This window comes from Thermochaetoides thermophila (genome assembly GCF_000221225.1).
Source record: "Thermochaetoides thermophila DSM 1495 unplaced genomic scaffold scf7180000011816, whole genome shotgun sequence".
NCBI lineage: Eukaryota > Fungi > Ascomycota > Sordariomycetes > Sordariales > Chaetomiaceae > Thermochaetoides > Thermochaetoides thermophila.
The window spans coordinates 2,176,758-2,197,571 of NW_006383032.1; the positions used below are offsets into that span (position 1 = coordinate 2,176,758).

General features: G+C 54.3%; 6 protein-coding genes across 6 annotated transcripts; 2 read left to right on the top strand and 4 right to left on the bottom strand.

Moving 5' to 3' along the window:
• Positions 1-163: 163 nt before the first annotated feature.
• On the bottom strand, positions 164-2,041 carry CTHT_0026770 (uncharacterized protein; the record flags this gene model as incomplete). Its single annotated transcript, XM_006693072.1, has 3 exons — positions 164-718; positions 828-909; positions 963-2,041. The coding sequence occupies 3 exons, from the start codon at positions 2,039-2,041 to the stop codon at positions 164-166; spliced, it is 1,716 nt and encodes a 571-aa protein (XP_006693135.1).
• A 2,051-nt stretch (positions 2,042-4,092) lies between these two features.
• On the top strand, positions 4,093-5,910 carry CTHT_0026780 (mitochondrial processing peptidase alpha subunit-like protein; the record flags this gene model as incomplete). Its single annotated transcript, XM_006693073.1, has 2 exons — positions 4,093-4,215; positions 4,327-5,910. The coding sequence occupies 2 exons, from the start codon at positions 4,093-4,095 to the stop codon at positions 5,908-5,910; spliced, it is 1,707 nt and encodes a 568-aa protein (XP_006693136.1).
• A 720-nt stretch (positions 5,911-6,630) lies between these two features.
• On the bottom strand, positions 6,631-9,379 carry CTHT_0026790 (uncharacterized protein; the record flags this gene model as incomplete). Its single annotated transcript, XM_006693074.1, has 4 exons — positions 6,631-7,051; positions 7,113-7,192; positions 7,252-7,451; positions 7,513-9,379. 4 exons carry the CDS (start codon positions 9,377-9,379, stop codon positions 6,631-6,633), a joined length of 2,568 nt encoding a protein of 855 aa, XP_006693137.1.
• A 95-nt stretch (positions 9,380-9,474) lies between these two features.
• Positions 9,475-9,783, bottom strand: CTHT_0026800 (uncharacterized protein; the record flags this gene model as incomplete). Its single annotated transcript, XM_006693075.1, has 1 exon — positions 9,475-9,783. The coding sequence occupies one exon, from the start codon at positions 9,781-9,783 to the stop codon at positions 9,475-9,477; it is 309 nt and encodes a 102-aa protein (XP_006693138.1).
• An 858-nt stretch (positions 9,784-10,641) lies between these two features.
• CTHT_0026810 (uncharacterized protein) lies at positions 10,642-16,167 on the top strand (the record flags this gene model as incomplete). The annotated part of the gene is made up of 3 exons (XM_006693076.1): positions 10,642-11,046; positions 11,124-15,512; positions 15,571-16,167. The coding sequence occupies 3 exons, from the start codon at positions 10,642-10,644 to the stop codon at positions 16,165-16,167; spliced, it is 5,391 nt and encodes a 1,796-aa protein (XP_006693139.1).
• A 2,333-nt stretch (positions 16,168-18,500) lies between these two features.
• Positions 18,501-20,192, bottom strand: CTHT_0026820 (uncharacterized protein; the record flags this gene model as incomplete). Its single annotated transcript, XM_006693077.1, has 1 exon — positions 18,501-20,192. The coding sequence occupies one exon, from the start codon at positions 20,190-20,192 to the stop codon at positions 18,501-18,503; it is 1,692 nt and encodes a 563-aa protein (XP_006693140.1).
• Between the last annotated feature and the right edge of the window lie 622 nt (positions 20,193-20,814).

Consider the following 20,814-nt stretch of genomic DNA (forward strand, 5'->3'; position numbering starts at 1 on the left):
ATGATGAAAAGAAGGGGAAACAGATCAGATCTCTGGGAATACCCATGAAAGAGTGCAAGATCGTCTTTGGGATCCAAGCCCTTCTTCATAACTCAAATCCACTCTCTCCACAATCTTCTGTGTAACCTCAAGTCACGCAACACTGCGCATATCCTCCAACACGTCATGACTGCTGGTTCTCTCGTGAGAAAAGCCTAGGATTCCGGGCGGCAGCTGCCAGCACAGCCGCAGCGATGCTGTTTGGTCTGTTCCGTTCGCCATGCCCATCAAATACCCACGGCCCAGCATCGTTACGCGGGGTGATGGGACCCTCATGGTTGCCATTCGCCGTACCCAGGCGGCCTCCACCATCACCACCACCAGGAGATGGGGTTCGTCGCGTGCCGCTGCAACTGTTGATAGGTATAGGCATGGATGTCGACGAATTCTCTGAAGCATGGCCGTTCGTCTGAACATTTTGCTGAACCGGTAGCGCGTCAGTCATGTTGACTTCCGGGCTAACGGGCTGCTGCCTCTGTTGTGGCTGTTGGTTCGATGCAGCAGGGGTGTTGTTCTCGGAGTTTCCATTGGAAGGCAAGGCGTTTTTGCCAAACTCTTCAGCCTCTACTTTTTCCCAATCTTCAGGGTCTTCAACCTCTGCCTCGAGATCGGCTGCAGCACGACAGTTGGGGCAAATAAAGATCGGATACTGTGGACCGCTCAAGAGTGTCTTGATACACTTGTAATGCCACGTATGGGAACATGGAGCAACAAAGAGGCTTTGGCATGGCTGCAGGGGAATGATATTAATACACATCTCATTCAACACGCTTCAGGTTCTAGCTTACCGCGATGCTGTTAAGGCAAATTGCGCAGTCCTGGGAATACCCACTCCCAGTCAAATTACGCAGCCTCTTATGGGTTTCCATACTGGGAGTCTGTCAGCATGGAGTGGAGAGCAGAAAAAACTGGTTGGTACGTACTTGAAGGTGTTGAGCTTGTTCTGCCAACCACGGTTCAACTCCAGCCTCATCTTGACACAGCGGAATATGGCCTCCTCCCCTCCTTTAAAATCAATGCCTAGCTGGACGATATCGCCATCGTTTACCGGGAAAGGCTTCGATTCGGTGCCTGGGGGGCTTAGACGTATGTGGTTGAGGAATGTCCCTGAGCTGCTCTTGACGTCCTTGATATACCACTTGCCATTCTCGAACCAAAACTCGCAGTGTCGCCGGCTAACTACCTTGCTTTTAAAACCGACGGGCGCTGCTGAGGGTTGATTTGGGGCAACAGGGGGATAATTCTCCTTTTCAGAATACCTGCCCACACGGATGACCTCTTTGCCGGTTGGGAGGGTTCTCGAGATGGGGTTGAACTTCAGAGAGGGCCGGGGCGAGCGAGGATCAATGAAAGCACTAAATCGAATGGAGGGTAAATGGTCAAAGTTGCTGGGCCCCGGTGTTGAATTTGATGAAGATGTGGTACCTGACGTCGTCCCTGACATTGTTTCGGCCTGTGGTCGACTGTCGTAGCTTGTTGGGGGAAAGGATGTATCAGAAGAGCCTCCAGGCGTTAGGCTGGGAGGTATTGAAGGAACCGGGAGAGCGGAAGAGTCGGTTGCCCTGATATTTTCCGGAGAGGTGCAGCTATTGTGTCTCGTTGGATCGGACGAAGGCGACTGCCCAAGCGGGTGCGCCAGAGCAGGAACAAACTGTGAGAGCCGAACTCGGGTCGATGAGGGGTGTGTATGGCTATTGTTGCTAGTAGAAGCTGCTGCGGATGTGCTCAAACTGGTACCCGATAGGACTGTTGGCTGCGAGGTAGAGTGGGCGGAAGTCGAAGCAGAGGAATGGGTATGCCCGTTGGTGTGGGCGTGGGCGTGATGGGAGCCGTGCCCGTCACGAGAGAGAAGGTGTGATTGGGCGTAGTCTCGGAGTAGGCTAAGGCCGCGGAGGCGACTTGTCCTGGTGGGGGTTGTCGATACCGGCGATGCAGATACGGACGAAACAGCAGCGTTGCTGGGCCCTGGATTCGTGGGCGAGGTCGTAGAATGCGTAAACATTGACGAAGCAGGCTATATACGGAGAACAAAGTCCCTAAGAGGGGGACCTGACGTGCTTGCTTGTTTAGCGACCTTTGACAAGGGCAGCTATGCGGTCTGCGGCAGTGCGCCAGGTCGAGTGCCTGAAGAATCGACTGGCTCTGATTCGCCCGCGCCGTTAGGGGTCTAGGGAGAGCACCTGTTTACAGCCAGCCGGTGCCCGAGCGAACGGTCTGGAAGGTTGAGGCTGGGCCCAAGGCGCTCAGCAGCAGCCAACGAACCAACGAGAAGCGGAGGAGTCGACGACCGAGACCGTGAGACTGCGAAGCCGTACTGCGCAGGTGGGATAGAACGATAGCACTTGGAAGGAAGTCAAGCAACGGGCCTGTGTCCTGTGGTGCCAGGAGATCGGAGATCTTGGAAATCTCTTGGTTTCTTGGATCGGCCCGAAGTTTCTGATTCCGGGCGGCAAGAGTTAAGCTAAGTGCCAAGGGAAGGTAAAGGGTGAGCAAAAAAAAATTTGGATATGATGTCGATGTCCCGGCGCTCTGTGGTCCGGGGACAAGCGGCGCGTGTGTCGCCAACGGCGGGCGAGCAGATCGAGTTGGGCGGTGATTCCGCTTTAGACTGCAGACGGGGTGAGACACTGGATATCTCTGGAAACAGACTGGAAATGGATGTCTTGGAGGAGTGGGTCGCGTTCAGGTCGGAGCGAACAGATGACAGGCAGTAAGAGTTGTAATTAAGCGTACTGTGTACTGTGCATGTACGCAAGAAGAGCCCAAAAGCGGATCACAAGTGACGACGATGGTCCAGGTGCTCTGAAGGTATCTCAGGTGTTTTTGCACTTTAAGCAACAAACGCTTTGATGACGATGACGGATCCGGCCCTGATCTCGACAACCTGGCTGCGCGCTCGGCTTCCAAGGTCAATCGGCGCTTGTAACTGGTGGTGGTCGGGGAGACGGCCGACGCCTTGCTTGTGACTCGGCGGGGTTCGCAGGTTGCTGCGACTTCCTGGGCGCCCGGGAGCATTGGGGTCACTTGTTGCGGTCACTTGCACAGTGGGGGAAGGCAAGCAACCTGAAACCTGAACACGCTGATTGCTGGGACCGACACGCTGGGTGTAGTGGGCGTGGGGGATGGTCTGATGGGGTCAGGCGATCCGGACTTGGATTCTGATTCCTGATGCATTCAGTCACCATTTCCTTCCCTCCTGTGAGTAAACAACAGCCGATGCCTTCTAGAAAACGGGTGTCTGGAAGTTTGCCTCATTGGGACAAAGGAAAAGGTGAATGTTGGGAAACATGCGGCTATTCCACCGTTCCCATGACGGGCAGTCCCGACTCATTGAAAAATCGGACAGGTAAACCTAGGCACTAAGACTGGTAGATTGGCATTCGATCCGCTCATTTCACATAGGCATACCTTCCTCTCCATAAACAGCTTATTTACTGTTGCAGTGATGTAGCGAGCCAGCATCATCGGGTCTTTCTTTGCTACAAAGCTGGATATGGCCATCGATGCGGCAATGCAATAATGTGACAAAGCATGCAGACTTGGGTACATTATCTCTTGAAGATTTCTGGAACTGCCGAAGCAGCATCGCGAAACACAAGTGCACGCTTGGTCCAGCCTTCAGAATTGCATTGCCATGAACTATGTCGATCTTGAGGTTCCAGCTCCCGATCGATGTTTGATGGTGACTTGCGGATGCTGCGTCTGTTTCCGCCACCCCTGTGCTTGATTATGTAACACGACCTCTGCCCGGGTTTGGGGCTGCAGAGCCCCGACGTCCGCCAAGAGAAGGCACAGACAAAACCGGGGGGTTCTTATCGATAAGCGTAAACACGACGCAAATGCGAAAGTATCGACGGCTGGACCAGTAGGTCGGCTGCTGGAGACTCCCAGTCACGGCGCCTGCAGTCCTCGAACCTCAATCAGCACGCGTACGCGCTGGGGCAAAAGAAACTTCGAAAAGCCCATTTACTCGGTTCCCGGCTTCCACGACGCAATCGCACTGGGTCCCGCTGGCAGACAACTATCATTGCCGCTGCCACTGCCGCCGTCGCCATGCTCAGAACTTGTCGGCCAGCGAGGCTCCTGCTGAGTCGGCCCCGCGTGCCGTGCTCTCTTGTCGAGCCTGGTATCCTCAGGAGGTCGCTTGCCACAAAGTCTCGTGCCCCTCCTATCCGGGTTGTCCAGCCTCCCAAGGCAAGCAATGAACCCCTCTCCTCCCCTTCGGCTTTGTCCTGAGAGCCGAGAGTTTCCTTGCCTGCATGCCACATACTCTAACTGCTGGTTTAGGAGCCGACAGAGCGTGACCAGATAACTACCCTTTCGAACGGCGTCCGTGTAGCCTCCGAGGACCTTCCCGATGCCTTTGCCGGCGTTGGTGTTTACATCGATGCCGGCTCCCGTTATGAGAACGAGTCACTGCGGGGCGCTAGCCACATCATGGATCGACTAGCGTTCAAATCGACCGGATCGAGGACTGCCGATGAAATGATCGAAACTGTTGAGAAGCTGGGCGGCAACATTCAGTGCGCGTCGTCCCGAGAATCTATGATGTACCAGGCAGCTACCTTCAACTCTGCCGTTCCAACCACAGTTGGCTTGCTGGCCGAGACTATCCGCGATCCGAGGCTTACTGATGAGGAGCTGGAGCAGCAGCTCGAGACGGCCGATTACGAGGTCCGCGAGATCTGGGCTAAACCGGAGCTGATCCTACCCGAGCTCCTTCACACTGCCGCCTTCAAGGACAATACTCTCGGAAACCCCTTGCTATGCCCCCAAGAGAGGTTGGGTGAGATAAACCGCGATGTCATCCAGGCATACAGGGAGACCTTCTACAAACCAGAGCGCATCGTGGTGGCATTTGCTGGTGTGCCGCATGAGCAGGCTGTCGAGCTAGCTCAAAAGTACTTTGGTGATATGGAGCCATCACAACCTCAACTCCCGAGAACAGGATCCGAAACGTCGCTCAGCTCCCAAGCTAGTGACTCATCAACCACATCTTTCGACTCATTTTCAACAGATTCGTCACAATCCTCCGGCATTCTGTCCAAAATACCTTTCCTCAAAAATCTTTCTCCCAGATCTTCCCGGCCTACCTCTATTACGCCTCTTACTCCTGAAGACCTCAGCCGTCCGGCCCATTACACGGGAGGCTTCCTCTCCCTCCCCCCACAGCCGCCGCCGACTAACCCCAATCTCCCGACCTTCACCCACATCCAGCTCGCCTTTGAGGGCCTCCCCATTTCATCCGATGACATCTACGCCCTGGCCACGCTCCAGACCCTTCTTGGTGGTGGTGGCTCCTTCTCAGCCGGCGGGCCCGGCAAGGGCATGTACTCACGGCTCTACACCAACGTGCTGAACCAGCACGGCTGGGTCGAGTCGTGTGTGGCATTCAACCACTCGTACACAGACTCGGGCCTCTTTGGTATAGCTGCGTCGTGCTACCCTGGCCGCACGGCGTCCATGCTGCAGGTCATGTGCCGTGAGCTGCACGCGTTGACAGTCGATACGGGCTACGCGGCGCTGAACCCGATCGAGGTGGCCCGCGCGAAAAACCAGTTGCGCAGCAGTCTGTTGATGAACCTAGAGAGCCGCATGGTTGAGCTGGAGGATCTCGGCCGCCAGGTCCAGGTCCATGGCCGCAAGATCCCTGTGCGTGAGATGACACGCCGCATCAATGCTCTGACCGTTGAGGACTTGCGTCGTGTCGCTCGCATGGTGGTTGGCGGGTTGGTTGAAAACCCTGGGAAGGGTAGTGGCGCTCCTACGGTCGTGCTGCACGAGGCTACCGCCCATGGTATTACCACGACTAAGATGTCGTGGGAGCAGATACAGGAGATCATTTGGCAGTGGAAGCTTGGCAGGCAGTGAAAGGATCGGTTGACTGGGGTAAGAGGGGTGGCGTGTGTGCGTGCGTGCGTGCGTGTGTGTGTGTGTGTGTGTGTGTGTGTGTGTGAAAACAGGAGAGGAGAGGGTGATCCGTGATCAATGCGTAATTTTGATATTGTATGTGTACAGACTACTTTGGGTTATGTATAGATGATGCGCACGATCCTTGGAGCTAGAGTCGACGGATGTAGAAGGTATTCTGCAGGTCCGCCATGGGGCAGGCAATGCATACATCCTAAGTAGATTCTTACCCACGGATACAGGGGGAATGTTCTTGATTAGGGATACATATGGGCACGGTCTATGGGTTTGAAGAAGAATGAAGGCAATAAGATTAGACATGTATTACTTCCGAACCACATTCTCCCTTGCTTATGTACACGTTGCTCTCTAATAAAATAAGAGCTCCATTTGCTGCGCGGCTTAACTGTTCTTGTCCTACCTAGATACAATACGCTTAGATGTCTACCTCTAGGTACCCATGATGGCCCAAGAACCACACACCAAGCGCCATCAACGCTCCAACACCGTAGCTGAGGAGAGAAATCAAATATACCTTCCGCCAGACGCCAGGTAATGCAGAAGTGAAATCCGGTTTACACAAAAAAAAGACACGTACCTTGTCCACTCAACGGTCCTGCAAACCTCATTCTAACAAGCAGAAGACAAGTTAATCCCACAGGTTAACGCTAGAAGGTGTGTTCACAGTTTCGATCTGACGGCCTCCAGCCGGTACTTGACGTCCTTCAATGCCTTAGTAACAGGCTTCCAGTCGTCAAACTGCTGGACGAGTTCGCGCATCTCAGTTGCCAGCTCGGTCTTGACGAACTCCTCCTCGAGCAGGCCGCGCATGATCCACGGCAGATGGTACGGGTTCGGGTTCGACAGACCGCCCGGGGCGCGCGGACGAAACTCGCAAGGAGGGGAGCCGCCGCTGATATCGGTCGTCTCGAGCGCGTGCGCTACTGCCAGATCGTACAGCTGCGGGTCTTCGTAGAGCCGCGAGTGGCCCTCTCCTGAGTACAGGCTGCCAGCCAGCGGGGCTGAGAGCTCGCGGATTAGGCCGTGGTCAGAAACACCGAGGTTCCGGAGTTTAAGGGCGAAGCCGACTAAGTGGGCGATACTTTTGCAAGTTAGTTAAAACGAGTTATGGTCGTTTTTCAGAGTTGGGAAGGAAGACCAACAAATCAGGGGCATGGATCCGGCCGTCAATGAAAACTGCGCGGAATATATATGGATGATGGGCAGGCGCATAGATGGCAGACTGGACGAAATACTGTTAGAGTTGTTCTCTTTTACAGATTTCCCCGACCCTCGGCATACCTCCAATGGAACCAGCTGGTCATCCATACTGCCAATATATGTGACACGAGCCCCATACGCAAGCACGATCTTGACAGCTGACTCCAAGCGCTTCGAGACTTCACTGTTAGGGTCAGAAAACTCCCAGAGCTCAGCAGCTGAACCCATAAGCCTGCCAACACTTGACCGGTAGTCAGGGAAGGGACCCAACGACACACCAGCTAATCGTCCGTCAGCAAGATATAATGCCTGTCATGGGTAAAAAGAACCAAGGATGCTTACCCATTGCACACACACCCACTCTAGCTGTCTTCACTATGCCCAACTCAATCAGCTTCGCGAGTAGCATCATGCTAACAGGGACGCCCTGAGAATGGCACGCAAAGATGACCAGATCGGCCTGACGTATAAGGTCTACCCAGTTCATCAAGAGTTTCCACAGATTTGTCACACGTTCACCAATCTTACCCTCCCCTTCTAGGGCGATCTTCTCGATTTCGCAGTCGCTGCAGCCGTGGCTATCGACCCACCTCCTGATGGCATCAGCACAGTTATTGGCAAATTTGATCGAGGTGCCTGTCGGCTGCCCCAGCATGGCACGCAAATACTGGGCAGGGAACAGGCCATGGACGCCGATAGCCAGAGCTTTCTTGATCTTGGGAGGGTTATTGGTAATGAAAACATGCCTCTGCGAGGAACTCTGTGTTCTCAGCACCAATCGAGCAATTTGCTTCAAAATAGAAGGGCTCTCCTTGAGCCGATACGTGCTAGTAAACGACGGTAGGAGAAGATTCGGCGGGGCTGGCTTTATAGAAATTGAAGGAGCCTTGGAAGACACAGACTGGGCTGCAGCATCCGGTTTCGGAGGGCTGGGAGGAACGGGGATAGAGGCATCAGGGACAGCCTCCGTTGACTGCACACGGCCACGTTTGTTGCTTGACTTAAATGTTTCCCGGGTGGCTGGCTTAGGAACGTCTTGTGAGGGAGCAGAAGCATCAACCTTCGCCTGCTGCTGATCTTTCTGTTGGTCCTTATGTTGGTCTTTCTTTTGTTCCTTCTTCTGGTCCTTTTGCTGATCCTTCTGGCCGGCCTTCAGTGTAGGTTCTTTCACCGGAGCCTCATTCCCCTTGACATCCACAGAGTTGACTATCCTGGGATGTGTTTCTGAACTCTCTCCCATAACAGCCAGTTGACCTTGTTCACCTCGCTGAACAGCTCCCTTCTTTAACCCAGAGCCTGTATCGCGAGACCAGAAGGCCCATGTGGTTCCCGACCTAGATCGCGGAGCAGGTGTCTCTGAGCTGGGTTTAGCAGTGGAATGCTCCTCGACAACTCTATCTTTGGGTTGCTCCTGGGGAGACAAAAGGGGAACAACAGTCTGTGGCTGTTTTGTGTCCTGTGATTGTTCGGTCCCTGGCGACTGTTCTGCTTGTGCTGATGTAGCGGAGGGCGTAGGGGCAGCCCAGTAACTATACGACCAAGACCAAAACCATGAACTTTTGGGAGCCATTGGTGTTGACTCCTGTTCTGGGGCTTGGGAATGATCTTGAGGAGAGACTTGGGAAGGGGTTTCATCCCTCCGCTCGAGCTGCGATGTAGCCTGCACGGTGCATTGCTCAGCCTTATTGGCTTCAGGGGCTGCGGTTTGTGAAGAGTTCGCGCCAACAACAGCGGGGTCCCCAATATTCTGTGTAGAAGGCTCAGAGACCGGCTCATGCTTCGACGCAGTAGTTTCTGGATTCGACGACCAGCCCAGCCATGAGAACCAGCCGGAAGCTGGCTTTTGCGGTGCAGGTTCAACGATGCTGGTCGGTTGAGCTTCGGCGGGTGATTCGGTCGGCTGTTGTTGATCCGCAGGAGGACTGGTCTTCGGGAGGTCGTCATTGTTGCTGACCAGCTGTGTAACCCCATTTTCGGCTTTTGCTTCATTTTCGTGGTTCACCACAGCCTCGGCTACAGATGGGGCTGAAGAATCCCTAGAATGCTGCTCTATTCTTGCTTTCCCTACGCTACCCCCTTCTTTTGGCGCCTTTGACAATGTTGTGGTGGGCGACGTTGCGTCATCGACAATACTCATGCTATCGGGGGTTTTCTTTGACTCAAGCCGACTGAAGTCGGCGACCCCCGCCGGGTTCGCGGTGCCGCCCATGATCGTTTCTCGCGCCAGTTGTGTTGATGCTGAAGATTTGGGTACCCGGGGCCATGATCCATACCAGCTTCGTGCTTTTTGGACCTACCGGCAGGTCAGCTCTTCTGCTGCAGAGGTTTGGTAGAGGAAGGAAAGCTAGGAGGTTGGATGTTGCATGCCTGTTTCGCAGAAGGCGTAGCATCGCCATTGCTGGCTACCGCTTTTGAAGATCGCGGTGTGCCTGGCACTGATGGAGTGGCGGTTGTCGGCGTCGCAGGAGGTTCTTCTGTGGCAGGAGTTTGGAGTTTCGATGACTTTGACGCGGCTTTGGCCGACAGCGACGCCAGCGACGACATGGCGGGCGATAGGTGCGGCGTGCTCGATTCCGCCGTAGGGTTTTGCTTGGCCCGTTTGCGGGAACCCATGGCGAACATCGAGCACTGACAGCGGGCTATTTCAGAAGCTTCTCGGCGCGTGGTCCTTGGTCGCGTGGGCAGCCAGTGACTGGTTTAGAGTCCAGGCAGCTAGCTGCCTTGTGTTAGAGCGTGTGTGTCTTTCGTGGCGCTTCGTTGTGGGAGCGGGAATGAGACCGCTTATGTCTTTTTGCTAATGAGACTGTGCTCGCCCCGCCAATGGCCCCAACAGTTTCCCCAAGCGTCGAGAGGGGAAAGTGACATGTGCTTGGGCAAGATAAGACGCTGCACAATATACTCTGCTCGGAATCATGATTTTCTGATCCTTCTCTGTGTTATCTCCGTGTCGCATATCAACTGCGTATATCTTCCATCCTTTTTTGCTTCTGAAAATGATATTCATTTGCTCCAAAACTGCAGATTCTGACCTAACTGCAGCGCGCGCTCCCGCAGCGCAAGTGATGGAAAATAATGTATTGTATAGTGTCTTTATCCAGCCATGCTCTCGTGCTGCTTGAGCCCATGTCGATGTCCCGAGGCAGACGTCATTGTATCCTGTGATTGGGTTCAGTGATCGGCGGACGCAAAGACCCCCCTGACCTTGGGGAGCATGCAAAGTGGATCTCAGGGACCCCTCTCTGACCGCCTTCCAACTTGGTGGTTGCGGTGGGGCCCACGCAGACATCTTATCGTTATCGTGCATGTTCAGATTGAAGACCGCCAGAAATTTTTGTGGGAAAGCTTCACTTTAGCGGCAGTCGCAGCAGCAGTACTTCGACACTCTTGAGCTGCGGCAGCGAGTTACGCTGAGGAGACATCTCGAGTAGATTGCTCCTCAATTGCTGCAACAAAATACCATATTTTCAAACCATGGGTTCGCTGAAGAGAAAGGAGGGCCCCGATGGCTCCTCTGCTTCCAAATCGAAGCGTGCGAAGTCGGGCGAGACCACGAAGGACACGAAAATTGACAGCAATAAGGATGCAAAGCAACTCAAGACCCCGGCGGTTGCGAAGCCAATTACAACGCCAGTAGTCACTGTTCTCAAGGATGAGGAGCCTTTGTTCCCACGTGGCGGCGGCAGCGTCTTGACGCCCCTCGAGCAGAAGCAGATCTCGATCCAGGCGAAGAAGGATGTGCTGTTCGAGGAAGCAAAGAAGGGCGGTAAGGAGGACACGGCTGCTAGGTCCAAGAAGAAGCGCAAATCAAAGATAGAAGAGCCTGCGACAAAATCCAAAGACGAGGATTCGGTCAAGATTGAGAGCTTGAACTTCAAGGTATGACACTGAAACCCTACACGCCCCGTTGTCTCCGGGCGCTTCCACATGAAATCTTGCCAGCTAAACTTTTACAGCGCCTAGTCAAGGGCTCATTAGTCCTTGGTACCATTTGTGGTATCAGCCCCCTCGAGATTGCCGTTGCGCTCCCGAATAACCTGATTGGCCACGTTCCCATCACTGCCATCTCCGAGTCTTTGACACAACGGCTGCAGGCGCTGCAGGCGAATGGCGAGAAAGGCGATGGGGAAGAATCAGGGGATGAGAATAACCTTGACGACATCGACATTAATCTATTCGTCCATCTCGGCCAATATGTGCGTGCCTATGTCGTGTCGACAATAGACGAGTCTGTCGCCGGGAAGACCAGGCGTCACATTGAGCTGTCGCTCTACCCTGCGCACGCGAATAGCGGCCTGTCCGAGCAAGACATTGTTCTGAACAGCACGCTCATGGCGTCTGTTGTCAGTGTCGAGGACCACGGTTTTGTGATGGATATTGGCATCTCAGACTCCCAGCTCAAGGGGTTCTTACCACGCAAGCAGCTTGACCCCAGCATTCCTGAAGAGACCGTACAGCCGGGCTCTGTTCTGCTCTGCATAGTGACAGGCAAGGCTGCTAGCGGCAAGGTTGTCCAACTCTCCACTCTCGTGGACCGGCTAGGCAACCCCAAGCACTTCCCAGCTGAGGCTACCACTATCGATACCTTCCTTCCAGGTACTGCTGCCGAAGTGCTGGTGTCTGAAGTTCATACACATGGCCTGGTTGGCAAGGTTATGGGCCACTTGGATGTGACCGCGGACATCGTTCACTCAGGATCTGGGCCCGACGGCGCTGATCTGGTTAACCAATACAAGGTGGGCTCTCGCGTTAAGGCCAGAGTCATCTGCAACTTCCCGACCGCGAACAAGCCAAAGCTGGGTATCTCCTTATTGCCGCATGTGCTCTCACTTAAACCGAAGACCACTACAAAGGATGGACAGGAAGTTCTGCCGACAGATGTCCTTGCCCACTCGGCAATTATCCAAGAGTGCAGGGTGGAACGGGTTGAGCCTGGTATCGGTCTCTACGTTAACGTTGGCGTAGAAGGCGTGTCGGGCTTTGTTCACATTTCTAGAGTCAAGGACGGCAAGATTGACACGCTGTTTGAGAACAGCGGCCCGTATAAGATTGGTTCAGTTCATCCGGGCCGTGTGGTTGGGTACAACTCGTTTGATGGCGTCTATCTCCTTTCCCTGGAGAAGAGCGTCCTTGAACAGCCCTTCCTACGCATTGAAGACATTCCCATTGGAGCTGTGGTCTCTGGTCAGGTGGAGAAACTCGTGGTTAATACGCAAGGTTTTGGTGGTCTTATCGTCAAGATTGCGGAGGGCATCTCGGGCCTGGTACCTGAGATGCATGTTTCTGATGTCCACCTGCAGCACCCCGAGAAGAAGTTCAGAGAGGGCATGAAAGTTAAGGCCCGCGTTCTGTCGACCAACCCAGCCAGGCATCAAGTACGGTTGACGCTCAAGAAAACGCTGGTCAACTCTGATGCCCCAGCAATCAAGTCGTATGATGAATTGGCTGTCGGCATGCAAGCTTTTGGCACAATTGTTGCTGTCCTGCAACACGGTGCCATTGTGCAGTTCTACGGGCAGCTGCGCGGCTTCCTCCCTGTATCTGAGATGAGTGAAGCCTACATTCACGATCCCAAGGAGCACTTCCGTGTTGGCCAGACCGTCAGCATCTATGTTCTCAGCTTCGATCCTGAAGTTGCTAGGCTGATCGTCTCGTGCAAGGATCCTTCTGCCTTTGGTCTAGAGAAGCAGCTCGCCCTGAAGAAGCTCCAGGTTGGCGATGTGGTGTCTGCAAAAGTCACGCAGAAGACCGAGGATGACGTCTTCGTTGAGCTGATTGACAGTTCATTGAAGGCCATTCTTCCTGTAGGTCATCTAACGGACAAGTCGGTCAATAAAACCCAGGCAGCGCTCAAGCGCATCCACGTTAACCAAACCCTCACCGAACTGGTTGTCCTTGAGAAGAACGAAGGACGTCGGTCCATTATTTTGTCGCACAAGCCTAGTCTTGTCCAGGCCGGCAAAGAGGGCAAGCTCATCTCCACTGTCGATGATGCACGTCTTGGGGAGCAGGTGCCCGGCTTCGTCCGGAATATTACTGCTTCAGCTGCCTTTGTGCAGTTCGGCAGCAAGCTGACGGCCCTCCTTCCCAAGTCACTAATGCCACAGGACTGGCACGACAAACCCAACTTTGGGCTTCACAAGTACCAGTCTCTCCTTGTTAAGATCACATCGATCGACAAGGAGCTTGGTCGCTTGGTGGTTGCGATTCCATCGGCTGCTGATCAGGAATCGAAGAAGCCAGAAAAGCCCGCCGACCAGGCCGTCAACCCCTTAGATGAAACCGTGACGACCATGGCTGACCTTACCATTGGCAAGCTGACGAAGGCCAGGGTCAGGGCAGTCAAGGAGACACAGCTTAATGTCGAAATCGCAGACAACATCCAGGGACGTATCGATGTGTCTCAGATCTTTGATAAGTGGGAGGATATCCCTGATCCAAGAAGGCCACTCAAGCGCTTTAAGCCAAAAGATATTATCGACGTCCGCGTCCTCGGCATCCACGATGCCCGCAATCACCGGTTCCTGCCCATCACTCACCGCTCCAGCCATGCGGTCCTAGAACTTTCTGCAAAACCCAGTGATGTCCAAGCACCAAGTCTCCCTGAGCCTCTATCTCTCGAGAAGATCGAAGTCGGTTCTACCCACCTCGCCTTCGTTAATAATGTTGCTTCCAACTATCTGTGGGTCAACCTGTCTCCCAACGTCCGTGGCAGAATCAGTGCCATGGAAGCCTCCAATGATTTGTCCAAATTGGCCAATCTGGAAAGGAGCTTTCCTATCGGCTGTGCGCTCAAGGTTCGGGTACTCTCCGTAGACAAGGAGAAAAGCAGAGTCGACCTATCGGCTCGGACACCGGGTGCTTCCCATGAACTCACCTGGGACATGATCGAGCAGGGTATGGTCCTGCCTGCTAAGGTCACCAAGATCAACGACCGCCAGGTTATTGTCAAGCTCAGCGAGTCCGTGGCCGGGCCTGTTCATCTTCCTGACCTGGCTGATGACTACGATGAGGCCAACCCTTTGTCGCACTCCAAGTTCGAAATTGTGCGCGTCGCCGTTGTCGAGGTGGATAAGAGCAACAAGAAGCTGAGGCTCTCAATGAGGCCGTCAAGAGTGCTCAACTCGTCCCTGCCAATAAAGGATCGGGAGATTACCAAAAACACAAAGCTTCAAGTTGGCGACATCATCCGTGGTTTCGTCAAGAACGTATCTGACAAGGGTCTGTTCGTCAACCTCGGCGGCGATGTCGTTGCCCTGGTCAAGATCAAGAATCTCTCAGATTCCTACCTCAAGGATTGGAAGGAACATTTCCAAGTTGATCAATTGGTGAAGGGCCGCATCATCTCACTTGCGGATGGCCGTATCGAGATGAGCCTGAAGCAGTCTGTAGTTGAGAAGGATTACGTTCCTCCGATTACCATTTCGGATCTAAAGGAAGGCCAGACGGTCACTGGTAAGGTCCGTAAGGTGGAGGAGTTTGGTGCCTTCATCGACATTGACGGCTCGGACCGTTTGTCTGGTCTCTGCCACCGCAGCGAGATGGCCGACAGGATGGTTCAAGACGCCAGGACTCTGTACAATGAAGGCGACCGTGTGAAGGCCCGTGTCCTGAAGGTCGACGTCGAGAACAAGCGGATTAACCTTGGCTTAAAGCCATCCTATTTCAAAGACGGCGACGAGGATGATGTGGATGTCGATAGCGACTCGGATGCTGGCGCAGCTCTCAACGGCGGGGCTGACAGCGACTCGGATGAGGAGATGAGCGACATTGGCGGCGCCCTTGTCGTCGGTGAAAGTGATGACGAGTCTGACGAGGAAAAGGACAGCGATATTGAGATGACGGAAGCTCCTGAGGAGGGCTTGATTGGGCTTGAAGCTGGTGGTTTCGACTGGGCAGCTGCCAACCTGGATGCCGACGACCATGGCAATGCGGATGTCGCGGAAGTCCCAAGCAAAAAGGCTAAAAAGCGGCGCGAGCCTCAAGGCATCGTCGACAAGACGGCCGAGCTCGATGTTAACGGGCCGCAAACTGCGAGTGACTTCGAGCGTCTCCTTCTCGGCCAACCCGACTCATCCGAGCTGTGGATTGCCTACATGGCCTCACAGATGCAGGTTAATGACCTTTCTAGTGCCAGACAGATCGCCGAGCGTGCCCTTAAGACCATCAATATCCGAGAGGAGACCGAGAAGCTTAATGTCTGGATTGCCTACCTCAACCTGGAGGTCGCCTATGGCACGGACGAGACAGTCCAGGAGGTCTTCAAGCGTGCGTGCACGTATAACGACGACCGGGAGGTCCACGAACGGCTGGCGAGCATCTACATCCAGTCGGGCAAGTACAAGGTGAGTCTATCTTTCGTGAAAGTCGCCTTCAAGATTTATTGCTAACCCCATACTTCAGGAAGCTGAAGACCTCTTCGAGAAGATCGTCAAGAAATACGGCTCCGAAGCCCCTCACGTCTGGTACAATTACGCGCACTTCCTGCACACCAAATCCAACAAGCCGGAGCAGGCACGCGCCCTACTCAAGCGCGCGACCCAGGTCCTCGGTAACACCAAGGACACTTACCTCTATCTGCTGCCCAAATTTGCCGCGCTCGAATTCCGCTCGCCCAACGGCGATCGCGAGCAGGGCCGTACCCTCTTCGAAAAGCTTCTCGCTACCTACCCCAAGCGGTTCGACCTGTGGAACCAGCTGCTCGATCTCGAGACGTCGGCATCGTCGGTTGCGAAGAACCCGGCCGATCCGTCGGTTATTCGTGACTTGTTCGAGCGTGGGACCAAAGTTAAGGGCCTGCGGCCCAGGCAGGCTAAGGCTTGGTTCAGACGGTGGGCGCAGTGGGAGGAGAAGTTTGGCGATGCGAAGAGCAGGGAGAAGGTGTCCGCTAAGGCGCAGGAATGGGCTAGAGCTAAGGCGGCTGCAACGGGGAAGGCACTTGAGGATCAAGGTCAAGAGGAGGGGGAATCTAGCGGCGCTGAGGAGGAGGGTGAGGAGTAATTGATGAGTTGGGAAGAAATAAAAAGAAAAGCTACGAAATAGAAAATTGGGACGGGAATGTGAGAGTAAATGTGTGGATAGTTTTGGTTTTTCTTATCCTGTCTGTTGTTTCACTCAAACAAGGGCTATTTGCTTGATGTTATCATGGATGGGCTGTATGCAATCATCATATAACTGTGAGGATTGTCCTGGCCGAGTTTTGAAGACTGGTGGTTGAATTGAATATAGTCCCTGTTCATTATACCTATTCCTCGGTTCGCCATTACGCCATTTTTCTTTACTCCGTGTCTGACGATGTTACACGGCCTCAATAACGATTTTCTCGAACACAATGATGCCACCACCTTGCGTCGTATCTTGTCCTCATGCAAGGACCTGTGGAATTGAACCAGTGAGATAAAGTCCTAGGATCAACACACAATCTCCATCTCGATCTCGTCTCGATTGATCAATCCGTCCCGCTTCCCAAGCCGGCGGAACCGATCTCGCAGATGAATGCCGATCATGACGTCCCGCATTTGCAGTTGCACAACATGACGGAATTCCGGGGGGTTCAACTGTGAACTTGGGTTTTGAGAACTAAGTTTCTCTTTTCAGAGAGGTGTCAATCCTAGGGTGGGTGGATGAACATCGTCCATCTATTCTTCATACATTCTAAACACTTCCCTCCCCCCCTCCCTCTTTTCACACCGGTAATGCAAGATACTGATCAAGTGCGGTTTGAAAACTCCGGAAAGCTCTATGCATTCCCCTTCTTTTTAAGTCAAACCTAAGTAAACTCCACCTATGCTGCTGTATCTGTATGCTATATACGCTCTCCCAACGAACCCGTCCTCCCTTTGCGCCGTAAAACACTTGATGCTAGCTTTCAGACCAACTTATGCTGTAGTGGTGATGCTGACTGATAAGGACTGATGAGGGGTATCAACATATGACCTGATACTACCGTCGCTCGACTCCTCCCCTCCTGCAGTAGTGTAGCGTCAAGGAAAGACATGCAAAAAAGGAGGGAAAAAACATGCAATGCAATGGGATGCAAACACAATGCCGGCCCTTTCCTGTTTCGTGTTCCCAACCAGCTACCCCATTGGAAGAAAGTTTTCATGCAACTGTGTGTGAAGTGTGCAACCCCCACAACAAACTGAAAAAGGGAGGGGGACAAAAACAGGAAAGAAATTGACACTGGGTACTGGCAAAGTAGGGAGGATGCCCAACCACCAGTTAGCGCAAAAAAAAAAATAGCAATAACCTAAAACGGGGTATAGTGTAAAGTGCTAGGGAAACAAAAAAAAAAGCGAGCAAAAGGTATTGAACAGGAAACGTTCATTCATGCGCCCCGCATCCCGTTCCGTCCCAACACTCCAATAAAGATTTCAGCCAGTTAAAAGTCGTAGAATTGCGTCCAAAAAGATGTCCAACGAAGACAAAAGAATCTTGAACCTCCCAAACGTCCACGGCAGATACATGTTTTCTTACACCAAATGCCATATGGTGCAACGCAATGCATGCCGTACGTATGAAATGCGGGAATAGACGCTTAAATCAGCGTCTCTGTTCTCCCAAGAGCAAGCGTAACAAGTGCCGAGGAAGTCTGGAATGCAAAAGACAAGAGGGGTTGAAGCTGGGTTGGACAGAAGGAGCTTTCTTATCCAGCAAGTATCCCCTCATCAGTCGGGCGGGCGTTGGTGCGCACCAGAAGCGCAACCCCACCTATCCCGCGTGGGACCCAGAGCCGACACAAAAGGTCGCGTGGGCGAGCGAACACCCGACCGATACACGGCACAACCCCAAGATTTTTTTTCCCAGCGCCGTGTGCCAAGGTCCAATCGTTGGGCACTGCAGTCCAAGAGAACAGGCTTTTCTGTGGCTCCTCCAGAAAAAAAACTGGGGCAGGTAAGACCGAGGCACATAACGAAAGAGAGTGCTGGGGAAGGAAAAAAAAAAAAATCACACCACCCCCATGGAAGACCGACGCTTTTCGAAGTGCCAGGTGTCCAGATCTAATGCTGCCAGAGAATCGAAAAGGGAGGTGATATCGTCGGGACGGTAAACAAGGGGTGAAATACTTTCGAGTCCACTTGTTCCCCTTTTCCCCATCAGTTTTGCGGCCTTCCCGATTCGGGTGGATCTCCCTCTTCAGCAATGTTAATTGTTTGTCCAGATAACCCCGGGGTATCCATCAAGGTTGCCAAGCTTGCTTCAGGTGGGCTCGTCAGGCTCGCTCGTCCTCCTTCGTCGATTCTCGCTGGCGCTACGGCGGTTGCCGTTAAGTCCCAATTGCCCAAATTGCCCCAAGCCATCAATTCCCTGCTGTAGAATAGGTAGACTATTGCTCACGTGTAGCAACTGATAGGCACCCACCGAGTGGGAACCCCATCCGGCCCAATCTCGTAGGGCTTGGTGCTGGGCTTGCGTGGCGGCAGGGCCCAGCGGGCACGACCCGGGCGGTTCTCGTCGAGCTTGCCGTTGCGACGCATGGCCATTTCCATGACAGCAATGCGGATGAAGTCTGGGTTCTCGCGCACCTCGCGCTGGCGGGGGCCGGGCATGGGATAGTGAACAGCGGAAGGCTTCGGCTGAGAAACTTGGGCGGCGGCCTGGGTAGCAGCTGAAGCGGGGCCGACGGATGGCAGAGACGACGACTGGCCGGGTGTTGAGGAGGCAGGAGCACGCTGAACGCGGTAAGTCTGCATCTGAATAGAAGCTGTAAACGTGCGCAGCGCCGGGCCGGAAGCGAGCGAGGGGGCTTTCTCGAAACGCGCGCTCGACGTGGGATTAAGGTAGCGTCGCAGGGCAGCCGTCGGTTCCTCCTCGAGCAGGGGCGGCCTACGCTCGTCGGTGTAAGGAACCTTATTGTCCATGGTGAGGAGAGACCGGGTGATGAAGTCGTCTGGAGGGATGGATGAGAAGTTTAGCGTCGAGACTGTGCGGGCAGCCTGCTTCAGCGCGCGCAGCGAGGCAGTCAGGTTTGACTTCAGGGCTGACTTAAGGGGTTTGAACGTCAGCCGGGATGGCTTCTTCTCAGTAGCTTCGTCATCCCTGCGCTCGGCAGGGAGGCTGAGGTTCAACTCCTCGATGTCATCCTCGGGCAAGTAGAGCGGATGGCACTCCGGTTCGCCAGGAGGGGACGAGACGGGCTCCAGGGAGCGACGCTTTGGCTGAACTCGGCGCCTGCGCTCCACGGGAGTGCGCGGGCTCTCCAGGGAAGACATGGTCTCAGGGGTAAAGGAGGTGCAGAGCGAGGGGATAGACTCAAGCGAGACAGCACGAGTTGACAGAGAGCCAGGCGTGCTGTCGGTAACGGACGCATCGTCGGGCTCGAGGTCCTCCGGAGGGGTCAGCAGGATGTCCAGAGGGCTCTTGCTGAGCTTGCGGCTGAGCTCCTTTTCGGATTCCTGGGCGCGCTCAATGATGGAATCGACCGTCATGCGCTTGTCGGCCTTCGTCTGGCGCACGCCCCGAGCAGACTTCGGAGGAGGGATGCTCGTAACGGCCAGCAAGGCGGCCACAGAAGGCGGGATGGAGTCGGGTGAAACGACATCTCTCGGACGACGGTGGCGGGCTGCGAAGTTGTGGTCGTGGTCGACATACCGGCGGTGCGGTTTGTGATGATGATGATGATGATGATAATGATAATGATGATGATGATGATGGGGGGCATGTGCCAAGCCGTCCCGGGAGCCCTTCTTTGTGGGAATCTGGACGGGCATCGCGGGGGCGGGCACTACAGACTCGCGGGGCGCCATGGTGTCGGTGCTGTTGGGATGGCTGCTGGTGTTGTTGGGGCTAATACTCTGGTCAATGGCGACAGGTCGATCGTCATGTCTTGGGACAGTCGTATGTGGGGGAGAGACAAAAGCCGCGGGCAAGCTGGGACGGAGAGGAGGTTGCTGCCGTTGTGAGCGTTGTGACTCGGACTGGCGGGCACGAGGCTGTGTTTGTGTTTGCGTATGTGCGTGCGCGTGGGGGGGGGGAGAGGCGTGGGAGGAGTGTCGAGAGACGAGATAGGAGCGTGCGGTCATCATGTTCGCGGCAACGGGTTAACGGCAGCACAAGGCATATAAAAATACCTGACCACTGGCCACTAGCAAAGCGCACTACCGATACAACGGATTACTTATTAAACGGCGGGGACGAAAGTGGATTTGTGCGCTCCCAAGGAGTCACACCCCAAGGACCAGCTTCGTTCGGAGACGCAGACGGGTACCCGTACTGGGTACTGGGTACCAATTCGGGTATGTGCAGGCGCAAGCAGAGGTTGGACGCTGCAAGCCCCCGCGGGTCATGGATGGTTGGTGTGCGGATCGAATGGACGAATGGCGGTTACGGCGCGCGAGGGTAGCCTCTCTCACTGATCAGGAGGACTCTCTTCTCTTCGTCTGTCTCTCCGTTTTCTCACAGGTTTTGCAGTGTAGCAGGTCGGTGTTTCGCGTCCCCCGCAAGAATTTCAGTACGTAAAAGATGACCCACTACAGGTCCACCGCCCTGTTCACTCGGGCCGCCGTGGATCATCAACTTCTCAACTGTTCCAGTTGGAGCGTTGTTCTTAAGAGCTGGCGTCGCGTCCAATTGGCGCACCCGAAGGTCGTCTTCCAGTTTGCAACAGCGTGGACAGGAGCGCTGGTTGGGCTATAAGTTTGTTGCCGG